Below are 22,377 nucleotides of genomic sequence, written 5' to 3' on the forward strand. Positions count from 1 at the left end.
TTCCTTCTCTTGGTGATAATCAAGTACGCTAAACAGACAAAGACCTGAACATGTGCTATAATGAGATTTTGACAGCATGTATCTACCTCACTATTGGGAAAACCCTTTTATCAGGTTGAGAGAAAGAGATGAGCCCAGAGTGGGCATGCCTCAAATATCAGTCTTGCAGAGAAAAGCTACCAGATGTGGCCCATTAGGTTAAGGGACTCAGGGTTTAATTAGGCCAGAGTCAATGTTGCCAAACTGGGATCAGAGGCTTGGAGATGAGACTAATGTTTTTTCCTTTATCCCTTATCCCCTTTGATGCCACAGATACTTTACTGTAGAGACTATCTTGATGGAAGGAGCATTGTGAATGATTCATTGTCCTGACATGAAGGAAAGCAGAGTATGTTCTGCTAGCCTTCCTAGGATGGGAAAGACAACTGCACTAAGAAGAGAAAAGAAAAGGAGTACTAGTGGCACCTTAGAGACTAACCAATTTATCCGATGGAGTGAGCTGTAGCTCACGAAAGCTTATGCTCAAATAAATTGGTTAGTCTCTAAGGTGCCACTAGTACTCCTTTTCTTTTTACGAATACAGACGAACACGGCTGCTACTCCGAAAACTAAGAAGAGACTTCACTTGCTATATAAATTGCTTCTCTAGGGACTGAAAGGGCTGGTAACCTGTACATGAGAGATGTGGTGGTAACCCACGTACAAAGATATCGCTTCAGCGCTCTCCTAGAATAACATCCCTCCCTCACAGCAGGGTTAGCTCTGCAGTGTAAATGATCAAATGGCTCCAGCTCTGCCACTAAGGGGTTCTTTGCTTGATGACTGAGCAGTAGCTGACATTCTCCTCCTGAAATGCAGATAAGACAGTGAATCAAAAATACAGGTTTGAACTGTCTCAGTACCTTGGATTTTGGTTTGGGCTTATCATTTATTGATGGATTTGATAGCCATGTCTCAAGCTGCATAAAAATAATTCAGGATTTATAAATTCATAGAGTTTAAGGCCAGAAGGGACCATTAGATCATCTAGTCTTACTTGTATATCACAGGACATTACGTTTCGCCTAGTTGGCCTTATATTGAGCCCAAAACTTTTGTTTAGCTAAAGCATATGTTCCAGAAAGGCATCCAGTCTTGAAATGAAAACAAAAGATTGAGAATTCACTGCTTCCCTTGCTAGCTTGTTCACATGGCAAATCACACTCACTGTTAAAAATGTGTGCCTTACTTCTAATTTCAATTTGTTTGGCTACCGATTCCAGCCATTGATTCTTGTTCTGCCTTCTCTGCAAGATTAATGAGCTCTTCAGCATAGTTATGAAATTGCCTGTATACTAGTAACAAATCAAACCTGTCTAATAATACCAGGCCTAGGCCAAATCTACTATATCCCCCATCTCAGCATGATTAGGTACTCCCCTTCTCCCCTGGGTGTTTGAAGAGGCTAGCAAATCAGGCTTTGGCATATTGCGGGGAGAAGCGAGTGAATTCCAAAGCTAAGGATTCAGAAAATGCTTGTATCACCTTCTCTTAAACATAGAGGGCTCAAGCCCAGCTTCCTTTATTGATTACATCTATAACAATATCAGACAAATAAAGAGGCAGTCACCCATGTGACAAACCATTTATCTATATATCTAGCTCTGTGGTTCCCGTCACCGTAACATCTGAGCATCTCAGAAACATTCATGAATTTATCTTTACAAATTTAGGGAATTACTATGCATTTAATAATCAAAGCAAGAAGAAATTTTGGTGACTTGTCCCAACATCACACACGGAGTATGCAGAAAAGCTGGGATTTAGGGCTTATAAATTAAAACTATCACTTTGAATTCTCTGTGGAAAGATATTGGCAGCCAGTGCAGCTTATGGAGTCCAGGTTACTTAGCAGAGGAACAAATGGAGAACACACAAAAAGAAAAATCCTGGGGTTTATTCCTAGAATACACAAATTGCATAAGATGTATCTGTTGTGGAAAAGAAGGAGAAAATGCAGCTCACTCAAAACATGTCCCCAGCAGTAAAGCACAAATAAGCTCATCTTAGTTGTGTCAACAGGACATGCATGAAATTGCCTGAACATTTGGCATAGAGACAGTGTTAGCTGCAGGGATTTAGAGAAATGGTATTCAGAAGATATGTTGTACTGGGTAGACATTGCCTTAAACCTGTAGCTCCTGGATGATTCAAAGGGCTTTATGTCATCAAAAACTTGCAAAGCACTGAGCTCAACCTAATGACGAGCTCTTAGAAGGGTTGTTAGAAAACCTGCAGTTAACAAATAATAAATAGATTTGATTAATTTTCTTGTCACCAAACCTATCACAAACAGCAACTGTGCAAGGAAAATAACAGTTCCATTTTGAGGCAAAACTCATTATCATGCCCTTGGGGAGGGGAAAAATGGGCTGTATATTGACCAAGTACAGTTAGGGGCAGTGATCTCATCATCAGCTGTTGAGCTTTACAAATGGGAACAGACACCAGATTTACCACAGAACTGTGGTATGTTCTGCTGTCTGCGTTAATTTGATCTGTGCTCAGCCATTTGTGCCTACTCTTAGGCCAAATTAGAAGATTAAAGTACAGCGTTCTCTCTACTGGCCTGCTTTGGGGAAAAACCCAGTATTCCAAACTTTTTTCCTCTTTCTGGCAAAAGTTGGGGAGGGCAGGAAGAAAAGACCCTCCACTCGCCTTCTGAACACATGGGGTCAGAGAACAGAGCAGTAAATCCTCCTCCTAGCCACAAGGGAGTGTCACCTTAAAACTCTTGACCTCAGTTCTCATATGTGGTCATTAGGTAATTACTGTGCAGCATTAAAACTGTGACCCTTAAAGTGACACACCATATGGGAGAGGATCCTTACTTAGTATTTTTTTGACAGGGCCTACTTACCGTTTATCACTAGAGTTCATTTTCTTAAAGGCTGAAGTTTATATCACCTCTTCTGGATAGTCCGTGTGAAGTCTAAAACCACAATGGTCGTAGTACATTGTTTTGTCAAAAATAGACAGAAAATCAGAAAAACCAAAATAATTATATGCATGAAATTTATATTCTTACCCTCAACAAAAGCTAGTAAATATAGGCCCCATTAATGTTGTTTCAGGAAAATAATAAAGACTTGCATTTTTATTGCACTGATTCCTGTCTGGTCCAGTTTGAGTCTTCCTCACCTTTGACCCTTCTTTGTAGGCAGCATGTCAAAAACAAAGCCTGTTTTCAGCTGTCTTGTGTGAATGAAATTTTCAGTTATACTTTTCAGATTATTTTGATCTCCACCTGCATACTGTCACCATTCCCACAAATGTAGGCTCCAAAGTAGGATTTCTGGAACAATGTGGATAGTGGGGGTGCTGAGAGTCATTGAACCAAACTGTAAACCCTATATATAATGGAAACACTTCAAGCACCCCTAGTTCCAGCACCTATGCTCCAAAGAGGAGATAACAGCTAGACAGGTAACACTGAGACATCTAGACAGAATTATGTGCAGTCCTGGGGAGGAGCTGGTGGCTGTGGTATATGTAGTTAGCAAGGACATAGGGAAAGGTATTAGAGACCAAACTGGAGGCCAAATTGAGGCTGCTGGGTAAGAGATTAAAGTCCAGGACCACCAGGGTGGCATTCTCTGAAATGCTTCCAGTTCCGTATGCAGAGCCAGTTAGACAGGCAGAACAGCAGTGTCTCGATGCATGGATGAGCTGATGGTGTAGGGCAGAGGCAACGTGGGGGTGGGGGGGGCATGCAGGTTCACATACCCCCCCAGATTTTCTGCTTGTACTGAGCAGGGTCACATGGACTGAACATGCTCAGTAATGCTGCTGAAGCCAGCTATCCTCACTCTGTACCCACCCCCACTATCCACAGGCACAGGTTGTCTCTCGTGTAGGAAGTGGGGTTTTCGGTTTAGTAGGAACTGGTGAACCTTTGGGAAAGGGGGAGCTTATATAGGAAGGATGGACTTCACTTAAACCAACATGGAACCAGATTGCTGGCATGTAAAATTAAAATGGTCATAGAGAAGTTTTTAAAGTCAGGGCTGGGGGAAAGCCGACATGTGCGGAGGAGCACACGGTTCAGACAGAGACATCCCGTAGGTGAGGCTCTGTTAACAAGGATTCTCTATATCCTAGTAAAGAGGAAAGGATAGAAATTGATAAAGTACAGGTAGGAGCTGAAGAGAAACTGTCAAATGAAAAAGAGTCCCATTCTATTACATCACATGAAGGCAGACAACTAAATATTGACAAATTGTATAAGTATTTGTATACAAATGCAAGAAGTCTAAATACTAAGCAGGGCTGTAACCAAGGCAGGGGCAAGCAGGGCAGCTGCCCGGGGCCCAAACCCCTGGAGGCGGAAAAAAGAGGCAGTGTGGGGGGGCATGTGGGGTCACTCCCCGCCCCCCCAAGATTTCTGCCTTCCATTTAGCACAGAGGTTTTCAAACTGTGGGGGTGGGCGAATGCCCCACAGTTTAAAAACCATCACTGGCAGATGAGAAGCTGGTGGGAATCATGCGGTCCGCTTGTGCCAGGGCACTCGCTCACTGGCTGCCTGGCAGCCCTTCCTGCCCTGTTCCCCGAGCTGACCTGCCTCTGCACTGCTGGGTGCTGCCCAGGCAGGGAGGGTGGCACCGCTCCGAGCTGCACCCCAGCTTACCCTTTCCTGTCCCCCGAAGGAACCTGGCACTGACCAGTGACACCCCCTGGAGCAGCCCCGAGGGAAGCATCTCATGGCAGCCAGGCTCCGTGGATGGGGCCAACTCAAGGGGGTTCACCAGCTGGTGCCAGGCTCCTTTGTGGGAGAGGCAAGGGTGTGTCAGAGGTGCAGCTCAGAGCTGTGCCGAGTGCCTGGCTGTGCAGAGGCAGTCCGGCTTGGGGAGCTGGGTAGGGAGGGCTGCCAGCCAGCTCCCCAGCTCCCACAGCACAGAAAGCCAGGTACACCCCACAGCTTGAAAACTTCTGTGCTAAATGGAAGGCAGAAATCTGGGGGGGGGCGATGTGACCCCACATGCCCCTCCCCCCATGTCATTGCTAGGGGGAGCAAATATGCTTGCTTGCGCCAGGTGCTAAAATAACTAGTTACAGCTCTGATACTTAGATGGGTGAACTTGAGTGTCCAGTATTAAATGAGGATGTTGAGATAATAGGCAACAGAGAAATTTGTTGGAATGATAATAATTAATGGGACACGGTAATGTCAGGGGACAAAATATATAGGAATTACAGAGTAGGTAGTGAGGATGGGGCAGTGGCACCATATGTGAAAGAAAACAGTGGCAAATGTAGTAAAAATTTTAAATGAATCAAACAGTACCGTAGAATCTCTATGAGTAGAAATTCCATGATTGAATAATGAGACTATACTATTAACAACCTGACCAGGATGGTGATGATGATTGTGACATGGTCAGGGAGATTAGAGAGGCTGTAAAAATAGAAAACTCAATAATAATAATAAGGAATTTCAACTATCTCCATATTGACTGGGTACATGTCATTTCAGGATGGGATGCAGAGATAAAATTTCTAGACACCATTAATGACTGCTTCTTGGAGCAGCTAGTCCTGGAACCAACAAGGGAAGAGGCAGTTCTTGATGTAGTGCTCAGTGGCGCACAGGATCTGGTCCAAGCAGAACCACTCAGTAATACTGATGATAATGTAAATTTAACATCCTGGGGTGGGGGAGAGGGAATACCAGAGAAGCCCACCACAGTAGCATTTAACTTCAAAAAAGGGGAAATACAGAAAAATGAGAAAGCTAGTTAAGTGGAAATTAAAAGGAACAGTCACAAGAGAAATGTCTGCAAGCTGCATGGAAACTTTTTAAAAACATCATAATAGAGGCTCAAATTAAATGTATGCCCCAAATAAAAAAAAAAAAGCAAGAGGATCAAGAAAATGCCACCATGGCTAAACAACAGAGTAAAAGAGGTGGTTAGAGGCAAAAAGGCATCTTATCATAGAATATCAGGGTTGGAAGGGACCTCAGGAGGCCATCTAGTCCAACCCCCTGCTCAAAGCAGGACCAATCCCCAATTTTTGCCCCAGATCCCGAAATGGCCCTGTCAAGGATTGAACTCACAAGCCTGGGTTTAGCAGGCCAATGCTCAAACCCCTGAGCTATTCCCCCCGCCCCCACCCAAAATTGGAAGTCAAATCCTACTGAAGAAAATAGAAAGGAGCATAAACTCTGGCATGTCAAGTGTAAAAATGTAAGTAGATGGAACAAAAATAATTTGAAGAGCAACTACCAAAAGACACAAAATCTAACAGCCATGTTTTTTTAAATACATCTGAAGCAGGAAGCCTACCAAGCAATCAATGGGGCCACTGGGCACTCAAGGAAGATGAGGCCATTGCAGAGAAGCTAAATGAATTCTTTACATCAATTTTCACTGCAGAGAATGTGAGGGAGATTCCTACACCAGAGCCATTTTTTTTAGGTGAGAAATCTGAGGGACTGTCCCAGATTGAGGTGTTGATAGAAGAAGTTTTTGAACAAATTGATACATTAAATTAAGAAGTCACCAGCACCAGATGGTATAAACCCAAGAGTTCTGAAGGAACTCAAATATGAAATTGCAGAACTACTAACTGTGGTATGAAGAAAATGAGTACTTGTGGCACTTTTGTTAGTCTCTAAGGTGCTACAAGTACTCCTTTTCTTTTTACAGATACAGACTAACACAACTGTTACTCTGATAACTGTGGTATGTAACCTATCACTTAAAATAGGCCTCTATACCAAATGACTGGAGGAAGATAGCTAATGTAACACCAATTTTTTAAAACGGCTCCGGAGGTGATCCTGGCAATTACAGGCTGATAAGCCTAACTTCAGAACCAGGCAAATTGGTTGAAACTACCATAAAGAACAGAATTATCAGACACATAGATGAACATGATATGTGGGGAAACATCAACACAGTTTTATAAAGGGAAATCACGCCTCACTGATATATTAGAATTCTTTGAGGGGGTCATATGGAAAAGAGTGATCCAGTGGATATAGTGTAGCTGGATGGTCAGAAAGCCTTTGCAAGGTCCCTCACCAAAGGTTCTTAAGAAAAGTAGGTAGTCATGGGCTAAGAGGGAAGGTCCTCTCATGGATCAGTAACTGGTTAAAAGACAGGAAACAAAGGGTAAGAATAAATGGACAGTTTTCATAAAAAAGAAGTGAATAGCAGGATTCTATGGGAATCTGTACAGGGACCAGGGTTATTCAATATATTCGTAAAGGATCTGGAAAAAAGGGTAAACAACGAGGTGGCAATGTTTGCAGACAATATACAAAATTAATCAAGATAGTTAAGTCCAAAGCAGATTGCGAAGAGTTACAAAGGGATCTCACACAACTGGGTGACTGGCCAATAAAATGGCAGATGAAATTAAATATTGATAAACGCAAAGTAATGCACATGGGAAAACATAATCCCAACGATACATAAAAAATGAGGTATCTAAACTAGCTGTTAACAGATCCCTGAAAACAGCTGCCCAATGCTCAGCAGCAGTGAAAAAAGCTAACATAATGTTAGGTTTCAGAGTAACAGCCGTGTTAGTCTGTATTCTCAAAAAGAAAAGGAGTACTTGTGGCACCTTAGAGACTAACCAATTTATTAACATAATGTTAGGAATCATTAGGAAAGGAATAGCTAAGAAGACAGAAGATACCATAATTCCACTATATAAATCCATGGCACACGGATACCTTGAATACTGTATGCAGTTCTGGATGCCCCATCTCAAAAAAGATGTATTAGAATTGGAAAAGGCTCAGAAAAGGGCAACAAAAATGATGAGGGGTATAGAGCAGCTTCCGTATGACCAGAGATTAAAAAGACAGGGACTGTTCAGCTTAGAAAAGAGACAATTAAGGGGGGATAAGATAGTGGTCTATAAAATCATGAATGGTGCAAAGTAAATGAATAAGGAAGTGTTTATTTTCTCCTTCATATAACACAAGAACCAGGGATCACCCTATGAAACTAACAGGCAGCAGGTTTAAAACAAAGACAAGGAAATACTTCTTTACATAACGCGCAGTCAACCTGTGGAACTTGTTGCCGGAGGATGTTATGAAGGCTGAAAGTATAACTGGGTTAAAGAAAGAATTAGATCAGTTCCTGGAGGATAGGACCATCAATGGCTATTAGCCAGGATGGTCAGGGATGCAACCCCATTCTCTTGGTGTCCCTAAACCTCTGACTGCCAGATGCTGGGACTGGATGACAGGGGATGGATCACTGGATAATTGAACTTTTCTGTTCATTCCCTCTGAAGCATCTGGCATTGACCACTATGAGATGACAGGATACTGGGCTAGATGGGACCATTGGTCTGACCCAGTATGGCCGTTCTTATGTTCTTAATGATCTCTTATGAAATGGCCCTTTGTGTATCCCAAATGAATTCAGGATAGTACTTGTTGCTTTGAATGAATAGTTTAGGTTCCTCTTTTTCCTGTACTATTTTATATTTTATAGTTCGCTTTAATGTGTGTGTATTCAGTAGATTTCTCCCAGCCCCACCTTCACTTCTGAATTCCAAATAACCATGTTCAAGGTGCCTGATCTTAGTTCTAGAATAACAACTGCTCTGCTGCATGTTAAATGTTTTGGCAGGATCCACTAACCTGAATCCAATTCCCTGATTGCCTTCCTTCTGACTTTAAAGTGACAAAGCTCACATATTTATATGTTTCCCTTGATTATTACTTCTGTATCAAATATGAATAAACAGATTAACAGTAAATTGACATGAGAGAAGATAATAAATAGAAAAAAGGGGTACGGGGACGGAGAAATTGAGTGAAGTAGTAAAGTGGAAGACGAGAGTGAGAGGATGGGCCCCTCTCAAGGCTACTAAAATTCTAAAGCTAGTTCAGATATAATTAACATAACCATCAGAGAGAGTGAAATCCTGACCCCATTGAATTAAATGGGAAACCTCCCATAGACTTCAGTAGAAGCAGGATTTCACCCAGATAGAGTAAACTGAAGTGAGTGAACGAGTAGTTATTACATATGTTGGTGGTGGAGTTGCAAGTTAGTTTGATTATCATATGGTTGTTAGTTTGGGGGTTTTTAGTATGTGTTGGAGGCATAGTGGGGGGCAGAAGCAGGAGTTTTAGTGAAGATCTGGATTTGAGGAGAGCAGGCAAAAATGTGGTAGGGAGGGAAATGAATGGAGTGGGAGGAAGAGGTAGATGAAGATGGAGCTAGGGAGTTCCTGGCAGTGTCAATTTTTGCCTGTCATGTAATATTCAAGATCTTGGGCACAGAATGAGGTAAAACGCTAAAGAGATGGTTTGAAGAGTGAATCAAAGATGGGAAGAGACACACCGGGGTTAGGCATGAGGGAGTAGATGATGATAATGAAGTCTACTTAGCATGAGAGAGAGCAGAGTTGAGAAATGAGAACATGAACAGTGCTGGAGGAAATCTGCATGGGAATGAGAGAGAGCAGCAAAATCAATAGAATTACTCATGCTTAAAGTTAGGTATGTGTTTGAGTGATTTGCTGGATTGAGGTTTAAAGTACATTGCTATTAGATGTTATTTTCACCTAATGTTCCCTCTTCTGTGCCCAAGATTTTGTACTTGGACTTTCAGAAAGCCTTTGACTAGGTCCCTTACCACAGGCTCTTAAGTAATCAGTCGTGGAATAAACGGGAAATTCCTCTCAAATTCCTCTTACAAGATAGGAAACTAGAGTGGGAATAAATGATCAGTTTTCACAGTGGAGAGAGGTAAGTAGTGGGGTCCCCCAAAGATGTGTACTGGCACCAGTGCTGTTCAACACATTAATAAAAGGTCTGGAAAAAAGGGTGAACAATGAGGTGTCAAAATTTGCAGATGATACAAAATTACTTAAAATAGTTAAGCCCAAAGCTAACTATGCAGAATTACAAAGGGATCTCACAAAACTGGGTAACTGGCCAACAAAATGGCAGATGAAAGTCAGTGTTGATAAATGTGAAGTCATGCGCAGTGGAAAACAACCCCAACTATACATACAAAATGATGGTCTCTAGATTAGCTGTGACCACTCAAGGAAGATCTTGGAGACATTGTGGATAGTTCTCTGAAAACATCTACTTAATGTGCTAAAAAGCTAACCCAATGTTAGGAACCATTAGGAAAGGGGTAGAAAATAAGGTAGAAAATATCATAATGCCACTATATAATGTGAATAAGGAAGTGTTGTTTACTCCTTCACATAACACAAGAACCAAGGTCACCCAATGAAATTATTCGGCAGCAGGCTTAAAACAAACTTAAGGAAGTACTTCTCCACACAACAGTCAGTCAATCTTTGGTACTTGTTGCCAGGGAATGTTGTGAAACCCAAAAGTATAACTAGGTTCAGAAAAGAATTAGATAAGTTCATGGAGGATTGGTCCATCAGTGGTTATTAGCCAAGATGGTCCTGGAAACAGCCCCATGCTCTGGGTGTCCATAAATCTCTGACAGCTAGAAGCTGGATGACAGAGGATGGATCATTTGATAACTGCCCTGTTTTGTCCACTCCCTCTGAAGCATCTGGCCCCAGCCACTGTCAAAAGACTGGATAGTGACTAGTTGGACTATTGCTCGACCCAGTATGGCTATTCTTATGTTCTTTTTAATTTTGCTATCCCCTGGTTCTCATGTTCACTGTGTTTTTTTTTCTTTATATTACACATCTTATTATTACAAATGCCACATTTAATTCCCAGAACAGCCCTATCATGAGGGAGCATCATACTTCCATCAGTTTTACGTGTATTCTGTTTACACAAATTGTTCTCTTAACTTGGATGCTGTGTCTCAAAAATAGTCATCCTTATGGTCACTCAGAAATTCTTTTTGCAGTGTTCCTTAGAGTATCATGAAGAATGCAATGCCAACATACTGTAGAGAATTGCATCGAACTCAACGGCAGACCAAATGTTTTCTGTGGGAAGTGTTTTTATAAAACTTTGTATATTAAAATGTACTTCTGTGGATATAAAATCATCTTCCTCTAACATTTTCAGTTATTTGACTTGCTTATGTTTACAGCATTTTAAAAACAAACGATCACACAGCTCATATTGATCATAACTGTGACAGTCTGCAGAATATTTTTTTAAATCTTCCTCATCTTTTCACTGTTTACTATAAACCTTGTATTCTTTAGCACTGGGAAATTTCCACTTTTTTTCTAGCCAAAACTCTGGGTCCTATCATATCCATACTTTGGATGTATGAACATTGTGACTGGCCCCCGCGGGCCAAACCAAACCCTTGTCTCCAAAACCCACCCCTTGGCTCTAGCTCTGAACTTTGCAACACAGATCCATCTCAAATTCTTTTTTCTCCACGAATATTTGCACCAAAATAGAAAATGGCATGTCACTTTGTAAATTTCTCCTTCCCATACCCCAAATGTACAGGATTTCATTCTGCACCATTTTCCTACCATTTCCACAGAGCTGCATTTTGCCACTGTAGTTTTCACAGTGATATCTTGTTATATGAAAAACAGTATTGGGGAGGAATCTGTGCAGAAGAAACAAAACATTCAGGACCATTTTTCTGGAGCAGGGACTAGTCGGAAAAACCTTGTCAGTGTGGCTCTGGTGGAGCTGTGCTGACAGGGACAGCCACATGGGTTCAGGAAGAAGTACAGAGGTACAGAGCTTCCATGTGGATTGCCTTGGACCTCCAGTGAAATCACAGAGTTTGGACCCCTGCTTATTCCACTAGGGAGCAAACCCCTCCTCCTGAGATAAGAACTCAAAAGTAGCGCTGTGTGGGGAATCTTAGTTTTTCTCCTCCCCTGGGCTTCCCTGCAGAAGTGGTTGATCTATCTGCCGTAACTATTTCTATTGGTTTTGTCAGCAGTGAGAATATTTGTGCTTGGTTCTGTTGATCACCATTCTGTAACGTGTGCTATAGCTGCTGAGGTACTGTTCCCTTTCAGGCACTACTTCCAGGGATGGCAGAGGAAGATAGGAAAGCACGGTTCTTTGGTTCACTGCATTTTGGTTCCTCTTCTGAGGATAAGAACACAGGACAGGTCCTCAAGCTTTCACTCTCACCAAAAGCCGCATTTAGAATGCTTTGACAGAGTTCTGCCTGAGCAAGGACTTGGCATATTTGGCCCAGGATGATTATATAGGCCGGGTGACCAGGTTCCAATGGGGGCCAGCTGTGGTCACTCGATTAGGGTGAACTGCAAAGAATGGGGCAGACAATCCCCATAAAGCTGGTGGATATTCCACTGCTTAGATTTACCAAGCCAGCAAAAAACAGCTTCTTTATTACCTCACTGGTTACTCAGAAGTCCAAACAACACATTTCCCTTAAAGTGATCCAGCCTCAGGCCTCCATCCAGGTACCCACGTCAAATATGATGAAGATTCCTGAAAATCTTATTTCATCATATAAAAGAAAAGGTTCTACCAATCCCAAAGGATCGGACACATTGCGTCCCAGGTTAATGAATGTTTCAGATCTTACCCAAATACACACTACAGCCAATTCTTATTAACTAAACTAAAATGTATTACAAAACAAAAGAGAGAGAGAATGGTTAAAAGATCAATATACATACAGACATGAGTTCAATTCATTGAGGTTCAGATTCATAGCAGAGATGGTGAGCTCTGTAGTGGTGGAGTTCTTTCAGAAATAGTTCTTAGGTTATAGTCCAAAGTCATTGCAGGGTATTCCAGCTTAGGACTAGGATCTCAGTCCTTTTGCCTAAGCTTCCCCTGTATGAAGCCTCAAGCAGATCTGAGATGACAGAATCAGAACCCAAGAATCTTTTACACAATTTCATGTCCTCTTTGACAAGTTGGGAGTTCCTCCGGGAACAAAAGGTAATTAGGGTGACTTTGAAGGAGGTCCATCACCAGTACTTAGCTATAGAATTAACATGAGGCAATTTGCTTATTCCTCCACCGTTCACAGTACATTTCAAAGGCAGATGAATACCGAGATAACCCATGTTTACAATTCATTTAAATGCTAGGATGTTCTTTTAATATCTGAACTGTCAGAATATAGCATAGACAGGGACTGTTGATTGACCCTACTCATACATATGTAAATATACAACCATTATCCCTCCACATGTCTTTTGAAGGTTATTTATTTTGCAGGATGTTTAACCCTTTCTGGCCATGCATCACAAGCTGCTAGTTCCTGCACAAAACAACTATTTAAAATGCTAGCACTTTCTTCCCTGCTTGAAAATTGTCCGTGGGTTGAGTTAAATCCACTCTGCACTGAAAATACGGGGGCTTGCTCTGCAGTGACAAACAAATCAACAAACTGTGAACAGCTTTCTACAGTTTTTTTATTTTTGCCTTTTGTCATGCTGTCTGGAATGGTTCACGACAGTGAGTGCCTACCTCAGGGCAGACTGTCAAAAACAGGGCAGACACCCCAAACGGTGGTGTGTTCTATAATTGGATTTTACCAACCCAGTATCAAATGTGAACTAGATTACTAAATCAGTCCTACCACGAAGTCACAGCCAGTCCCTTTGGGCTCTCCAGTCTATCTAGCCACTCAGGCAAGCTGGACTTAGTAATAAATGGTCACTTACACCAAAAATCACAAATTACTCAGGTTGCTCCCAGTCCCAAAAGACCAGTCACTTGCCCCAGATCAATTTGTTCCATAGATCTCACACCACAAACAACAGTGGTAGTAAACTAACTAAGAATTTATTGCCTAGGAAAAGGAAATCAGAGAGTTATTTACAGGTTAAAGCAGGCAACATATATGGACAAATGAGTTCAGTCTGAGACAGTGGTGGGCAACTTGTGGCCCTCAATTAGATTATCCTGGAATGGTGAGCCACGGCCACTGGGAGCTGCGGGGAGCCATGCCTGCGGATGGTCAACTTCAGCAAAATGTCTCGTGGCCCACAATCAGATTACCCTGATGGGCCGTAGGTTGCCCACCATTGATCTAGGGTTCCAAAAGAGGAACGAGATGTAGTGATCTGTCAGCATTGAATGCCTTTTCAGGGCTTACCCCAGGTCAATCCTGGGGATCTCTGCTTTTCTGTTTCTTCATTCCAGCCCTTGTCAGAGTCCAAACAGCAAAGAGATGAAAAATCTTCCTGTTAGCTATTTTTATTTCCCTTTTCTGGCATTCAAATCAATGGGAGGAGGCCTGCTGCATATACTTCTCCATGGCTGGATGGGGCAATTAACAAAGCTTTTGTCCTATGAGTTCACAAATCATAAAAGTGGAGCAGAGTGTTGGATTTACCTCTAGGAAGGCCCTCCGATACTTTAATATCTGGGACTTTTAATGTATGTCTAAATTTGGGAGGGGGAAAGGGAGAGAGGGTTGGCTAACGGGACAGGAAGAGTTATTAGCAGTACCTTCTGCTACCAATATTTTAAATGGCAAGGGCTAAGACTGTGGTTTGTTTTTCTTCCAGCAGTTTGGAAATCTTTCATGTAAACAGCAGTCAGCATTAATTAGAGCTCTGCCTGTTGTTTTTCCCTGTAAGATACAGTGAGCAAACTTAGATGTAAACCAATTTTAGGCTGCCATGCCTAAAATTTGGGTAACATTTCCAATGCCCTCAGTGTCAAGTTTTCTCTTTTGGCTGTAGGGTCAGTAGCTGGCAGGGAATAATTGGATTCAGATGCAAATTGTGGTAATTGCTGCTTTTAAGAGAAATCATGGTTTCTCTTCATATTATTTCTCTGTGCCTTGTTCTGAGATTATCTGACTCGCAGGGGAACTGATTAATAAGGCAAAGCAGCCAAGTATTTCTCTAGGCTTGTTTGTTATGCTGTACATGTGTGCATATGGTAAATGCAAATAAACCCATCTTTATTTTATTCATAGTTCTAATGGAAAGTCTGTGTCATGGTCTGAACCAGGTGGAAGACATGTTCCCAAGGGACAACACATGTGGCACAGACTCTCAATGCATGTAACGAGCAAGGAGACGGGATGCAATCAGACAGCGGTAATCAAGCCCCTCACTAAAAGTTACCATGGCCAAGGCACGAGCCTGACTTTTTCAGACATCAGCAGTAAGACTCTCTACAATGTGGTGGAGGAAGAAGAGAGCGAGCCAGTGCGCTTCAGCCAGCCCTGCAGCACTTCCATGGTGGTGCACAGGCGGGTGACAGCAACGCCCCCACTTCAGGCAATGGCAGAAGAGACCAACCTGTTCTTACCTGAACAGCCCCCCAAGAGTCTGGTGCTGCAGCAGAGATCTATTGTGGAGCAGCTACAAGGCGTGGTCAGCAAGTTTGCCACCGGCATTCCTGACTTCAACTCTGTGATCCCCATGCCCAATGCAGGGAATGGAGTGAGGGCCCTCTACCAGCCTCCACTGCAGCAACAGCAGGTGCTTCCTCTCCAGATGGCCACTTTTAGTGAAGAGCCGGTCTCGCCGCCGGCCGACGAGTTGGAAAGCGAGAAGTTTAAGCTCATCCAGGGATATGTGTACGAGAGGCCGGAGACCACGGAGGAGGAGGAGGAGGAGGAGGAGGAAGAGGAGCAGGCGACTAGCAAACTGACTCTAGAAGACTCACCAGCGCTGACGCCTCCATCTCCTTTCAGAGATTCGGTGGCTTCTGGCAGCTCGGTGCCCAGCTCCCCAGTGTCGGAGTCAGTGCTCTGCACCCCCCCAAACGTGACCTACGCTTCGGTCATCCTGAGGGATTATAAACAAAGCTCCTCCACTCTGTAGAACGAGGATTACATCAAGGTGTGAACAAGGAGGACTTCGGCTGCTGTCAACTGGAAATTGCTGGGGCGGAAGAACCAAGACATGTGGGTGGGAGAGCATGAGAAAGCAGAATGTGATGTTATATGTGATGCGACAAAAACTGTATCCTGCACTAAAAATGATCTATTTGAGGGCTCAAATTATTTAGCTGTTAAAAAATAATTTAAAAAGTGTTGTACTTTGAGAAGACAATAGGAAATTCTGACAAAGCACAAACCCAATAAACAACTTCTATAGCAAAAAAATGAGTAAACATAAAAATCACTCACACTCACACACACTCTTGGTAATGATTGGAAATGACTCTGGATAAATGCAACCATGGATAAGTCATTAGCACATCTCATGGCTGTAATTCTTCATCTGGTGCAGAAGCAGCAGACTCAAGAACTGGAAGGGGCAGGGTGTGCAGGAATGAGGGAAGAGATCTCTGTCTGGGAGTTTATATATATATATATTTCTTCTGGTTTAGTAGGTGGATAAAGTGCAAATGTAAGTCACTGTAGTGTGTCTGTTGGGGAAAAGCAAAGACAACATGCTGACATATGATTTTAAAAGAATTTTGTCGGAACAATCAGTTGCTCACATTAGATTTTCTTTTTTAACTTGTGCTGATTTTGAAAAGGGGCCAGGATAATCGCAACATTTTTTGTGATGAAGATTCAAGAGGTCTGGTTAAAAGAGCCTTTGTTGTAGTACTTGTAATGTTCCAAGTACTAAGAAGAACTGCCCTTTTGTATAAGATTGCAAGCCGTGTGGCTAAACTGTTACATTACATTTACCGTAGCAAAATATTTACCAACTAACCTTTCATAATACAATATATTTGCCATGTGATTACATTGTTTTTTGTGTTACTATAGGAATAAATACATCAAAAATAACTGTATACTTATAGCAACAATTACTACTTTAAACAAAAAGGCAATTCTTTATCGTGGGTCATAAAATCCATCGTAGAAGCAAGAGAATGAGTGTATGATTGTGTCTGTGTGTGTGAGTATAGTATGTGTGAAATGTAATGTCTAATAAACTGCCACTGGAAGATTGTCTTACAAATATACATGGATATTTTTATGTTCCAATCATGTTTTATAGCATTGTTATACAATAGATCTTTGAAGGTTTGTACGCTGTGCTAACACATTTTTCATATATAAGCTAAGACAGTTGTTACCCTTATAATAGATGCTTTATTTTGCAGATATTTTATTATGTGGAAATATGCTATTGATCACTAGTGCTTTGAGAGCTTGTTACTTTAAATGTTTGCAACAAGTGTGGTTAACCAAAATAAAAAGTCTGTTTTAGAAATCTTGTACATGCCAGTATTAAAACTATAAAGGCAAGACTGGAAAAAGTATTTAGACCATTTCCTAGTTATTTCAGATAGTTACAAATAAAATCATGTTGAGACAAGAACTTTCACCAGTGCTTAAGGTGTACACAAAGACCCAGATCTATTCAGCATTGTCCATTTACCTCTCAGCCTCTTCTACTTACACGTCTTCTTCCCGGTCTCTGTGTTTTTTCCTCCCTTTTCGATTTTGCCTCTGTGGTTTCCCTTTCTGCTCTTTTCATTTTTAATGGTCATTCTTATGCTTCTCTCTTTCTGTCCTTCACACCCTCTTCTCTCCACATTTCACACATTTGCCAAAGATGGGCCTAAACCAAAACCCCGCCCCAAACATTCTTAAATGTTCTGGGGTTCAAAATCCAGATCCAACTCTTGTGGCTTTAGTGCATCAATTCAATGAACTCTGATTTGTTTGATTTGGTTCGTTTCATTGGTTGGTTTTTGTTGTTTATATATGTGATATTATGTTATATAAGCCACTCATATGGAGCAGATCCTCAGCTCCTGTAAATTGTCATAGCTTGATTGACTTCAGCTGCGGATCTGTCCCATAATTTTCTCTTGATATTTGTGAAGTGTTCTTTTCATGCCAACATAATTACATAATTGCTTTTTGTCATAGGTCTTGTATGTTTTCTGCCAGAATTATTCTGAATTCCTCATATTTATACTTGATTTTTTCCCTTTTATTTCATTTTTACTCTAAAAATGCATGTTGCCAGTAATCAATTCTTCTGTTAAAACCCAAGCGTTTGTTATTTTTGATCGAATTATATAGCAGCAGCATTAAAAGAATTGGCCGGTACCCCAAATCAGAATCGATATTTAATCCTTACTCTTTTCTTTTTATGATATTCCTTTCAATATGACTTGTTGCCAATTGCTATTATCATCTTGATGTAAAAAGCATGAATTGACTTTGCCCAAAGAAACGGCTACATCTTTGTCAAAAGGTCGAGGTCTCTGGTCAAACCTAAAGATGCCTTTGGGTTTGTTTATGTTGGCTCACAGTTTTGTTTTTTGTTTTTTTAAACTGTAGATAGATTAAAGAAATAAGAAAAAATGTTTTATCTCTTGATAAGCATACTAGCAAAGGATTACATCTTCTCATACCTATTATTAGTATAAGATGTTTTGTGTTGCTACCAATAGCAACAGGGCTAGTACTTTGAAGCCATGAGTTAGATGAAACAAAGGGATTAACAGATATATCGATATGTATGCCTATGGTAAATTTTTGGTTGTCTGACCTAGCTGATTTGAACACATTAAGCACTGACTTTACTACTGTTTAATCATAATATCATGAGTAGGAGTTTTCTTGAAATTCAGTATAGTAGCTCTAAGTTTGTAATTGTTAAAACTGTAAACATACACATACATAAAGTGTATCTAAAGGGCAAGAACTCACCTTCGTGTATGTGGCTGTACAAGCTATTAAACTTCCTGTAAAAGTTATTTCTTTTGGCCTGTCAAATGCTTGATTAAAATGGCCTTTTTGTCCAAATGATCTTGATGATGCTGTATAATAAATATTTTCTATTTATTATTTTAAAAGATTCTTAATTTTTGTTTCATGAGATAAATTGAAAATGCCTGATAGTGGATGCATGCGAGAAACTTTATCTACGTGAGTGGTGTCATTGAGGAGTTACACAGTAAGGTTAAGCACAATGCAGAAGTGTTTGCAGGATTGGGCCCTAGGAACCTGGTCCCACAAAAATTCATTCAATGGGACTATTAAATATTTATATTATGGTAGTGGCATTGTGTGGGGCGCTAAACGCGAGTAGCCCTTATTCACACAAGTGATCCCATTGATCACCACTCACATAGATAAAGTTACTCACATGCATACATGCCTATCCATAGACCGTAAAGAAGAATTTTAGCCCACAGCATTACATGTCTGGGAGAAAACCAATTTATTAGCTGAATGCATTTCCTCAAATGCAGGGATGCTCAATATGACTGACAAGGAGTAAGACAGTAAAAAGCCCTCTTCTTGTCACAGCATCCCAAAGAGCAGTCACTGTTAAAAATTGTTTTGCTTTTTTTGTCTTCATTTTGAAGACGTCCTAGGAGAGGGAGACCCGAAAGCCCTAAATAGCTTAGTGTTCTCTCACTCTACGTTCAAAAGTATGAAACAAAAAGAAGAGGACCAGATTCTGTCTCCTCTTACTTCCCCGCCCTCCCCCCCCCCCCCCCCCCCCCGCCAGTCTGGTGACATAAAGGGGCTGCAGTGAGCCAGGGAACTGGCACAGGAGCAGTGTAAGACCAATAAAAATGGAACTATACTGTTCCCTGTTCATAGACTTCAGTATACTGGAGCCATCCCCACAGTGTTTGCGCTTTGGAGATTCTGGGCTGAAGAGCAAGCCAGCTAAGGTGGCCATAAATCAGCCCTCTGCCAGGCTACATGCTCAGAGCTGCATCTCAGGGCACACAACACAGAATTTATTCCAAAATATTCAAGGTCAGTGAATAAAGCTTTGGTTCTGATGGTTCATTCCTGGACCTAGTCCTACCCCGTGAGATATATGTATATATACTAAAATATGTAGGGCCTGGTTTTATATATGCATTCATTTAAATCAGGTGTACAAAAGATCAGAATCAGTGTTTTCATTTCCCTGTTCTTTTAAAGGCACAAATACTTTTATTTTATGAAGGAACATTTGCTAGAAGAAAAGTTCTTAGACATACCCTTTAAAGTGAATTGTGTTGCATATTTAGCACATTCAATTGAATATATGATTTTTCAGAAGTAGTCTTTGGTTGGCAGGATTTCTGACTTCTGTTTATATTTTATTTAAAAAAAACATCGTCACTGTGAAACCCATGGGCCTGATTCTCCTTTCACCTGCACACGTTTACATCAAGAGTAATGTCGTTGCCGCCAGTGGAGCAACATCAGCATAAAACTGACATGAGACCAGAATCAGACCCTCGTATGTTTAAACCAGAAATCCTGACCTGGTTATGTGACTCCCTAGATCTTCGGCTAGCAATACGAACACAATTTAAAATATGAAACACATTTTGCTACTTACGTTCATTTCGTGGTTTGCATTTCGCTCAGGCTGGGTAGTGGACCGAGATGAGCCAGCTTTACTTTCAGAATCTCATCCGTTTTAGATGCTGGTTCCCATGCTGTTGTGCTTTGGATTTGCAGCACTGAGGAAGAGTATTACAGCCTAAGTCATTTAAAATCACGTACATGGTTCTGTTCATGTTGCTTTTATTAATGTTTTTTCATAAAAGTGCAACAAAACACACATTTACAGAAAGAGCAGATTGGGCACAGTCTATCTAAACAAACTTCACTAGATATGAGCAAACAACAGTTGGCGGAAATGCTAAAGGGAAATACGTAGAAGGCCAGATTCTCCAGACTGTTAAGCCTGCATTGTGCATCTCTGGGCATTCGAGGGAGACTTTAACTTGGTTTTGTTGGACAATGGAGGATTCCCCTTGTGTAGGGTAATCCTCCAATGACACAGATCCACAATAGTAGTTCCTACATCACCCCATCCTGGCCCTAAGCATAGAGAGCATGGAGAGGGAAAGGGGCATTTCTACTCCTCTGCTACCAGGTCTCTCTTCAGTCTAACATAGCAAGGCATAACAAGATCCAGTGACTGGAAGTTGAAGTCAGGAAGATTTAAATTGGAAATAATAGGCATATTTAACAATGAAGAGAATTAACCACTGCAACAGATGACCAAGGAATGCAAGTAAATTTTCCATCACTTGCGGTCTTCAAATCAAGACTAGAGTTTTGCTAAAAGTTATGGTCTTGTTCAACCTTAAGGTATTAGGCTCAATGCAGAACTCTCTGGATGAAATTCTGTGGCCCATACCATCCAGGATGTACCCTAATTATAGATAATGTATTAATTAAACTAATTACTTAAGAATTCCTAGGATATCACTCTAAGGTTTGACACTCTAAGCTTTCTTGTCCCAAGATCAGGCCCTGTATTATTAAAATTACTGTTCAGCTGGGAACTCCAGTGTGCACAGTTGCAGCACTCATACTTTAGGAACCCTTCTGTATTTACAATAGTTTATTAATATATATAGCAAAGTCACAAAAACCCTAACCCAGCAAGACAGATATAATACAGAATGTAGATCTGCAAATCCATATAGTCACATCAAAACTTGCAGAACAACCTGAAATGTTAGCCATGCGCCATGATCTTCCTCATCACCATCACCTTCCTCCTCCTCACCAGTGCCCATCGTTCTGGCACCTCACCTCTCTCTCCTCCTGCACACAGGCTGGGATACAATTTTACAATATATTGATGCCATTATGCCTAATGCATATTCAGTAGGGCTTTTCTCCTTTTTCCTTATTTGTATTTCCTCACTCTACTAATGTTGGGGTGCCCTTCTCCTCTCGATTAGTATGTTAATGATCTCAACTTATTATCATATACATCAGTTCATTACCGTGGCACTCTTGTGGTCAGATATCTGTAGATGTTCTAGCCTAAAATATCCAAAAGCTGGTATGTTCCTGTGTTGGTTGGTGTCGTTATGGACAAACTTTCCCCTTAAATGCTATTCTCAGTTCCCCAAAACTTATGGGTGACCATTAGGCCATTTATCTGTGCCAAAGTTTGTAGGCCTCAAGCCTTATGCTAACTAGTGAAGGCAATGTCTTACAGGATACAGGCCTGTAGATGCCTTGTGTCACTGCTAAATAAAATGAATGCTAAAGCTAGCTCTATGGGCTACAAGTAGGACAGATTAGATTATCATAATACTCACTACTGACCTTGCATCTGTGCTGCCAAAATGACCCCTGTAGATCACAGGCAGCCTGCATAAGAGAAAACATCCTTATCTTGGGTAAGGGGGTAAACAGGTGCCCATTGTCCTCATGACCCTGTAACAGAAAAATGGCTTGATAACACTTTTGGCCCTGTCTCCAGACTTGTGCCAAGGGCACCTTAGCTGCTCTGAAGCTCTGCTTCTCCACTGGCTTGCCCTGTCCATGGTAGGTTTGGCATTCTGACCTGGTAAGATTTTGCAGCTACTTTGCAAAGGCGTAAATGATTTAAGATAGCGAAAGGCCAGGAGCAATCAGGCCCTTGGTGTTTAAATTTGGCCAAAGTGTTTGTCATTATTTAGGGAAGAACAGCTGAAAGGGTTGATAAAAGCTCTTTTATACAGAGCCTAAATGTTGTCTTTTAAAATAGTTCTTAAAGGAAGCGGGAGGTGTGGAGAGCCTGCTGTTATTGGGTTGTTTTGT

At 41.3% G+C, this 22,377-nt stretch overlaps 1 protein-coding gene across 3 annotated transcripts in view; it reads left to right on the top strand.

The window, feature by feature from the left end:
* GRM1 (glutamate metabotropic receptor 1) overlaps positions 1–18,517 on the top strand; it is a 251,247-nt gene extending 232,730 nt beyond the window's left edge. The window contains exon 9 of one of the 3 annotated variants that reach the window (XM_043543088.1): positions 14,895–15,153. In XM_043543088.1, coding sequence (XP_043399023.1) covers positions 14,895–15,003 — 109 coding nt within the window. In that variant the 3' untranslated portion in view covers positions 15,004–15,153. Of the gene's footprint in view, positions 1–14,859 lie in introns of all 3 variants that reach the window. The other 2 variants (XM_037894932.2, XM_007056263.3) reach the window with 2 other exon arrangements.
* Positions 18,518–22,377: the final 3,860 nt, after the last annotated feature.

The sequence above is a fragment of the Chelonia mydas genome, chromosome 3 (assembly GCF_015237465.2).
Source record: "Chelonia mydas isolate rCheMyd1 chromosome 3, rCheMyd1.pri.v2, whole genome shotgun sequence".
NCBI classification, from domain to species: domain Eukaryota; kingdom Metazoa; phylum Chordata; order Testudines; family Cheloniidae; genus Chelonia; species Chelonia mydas.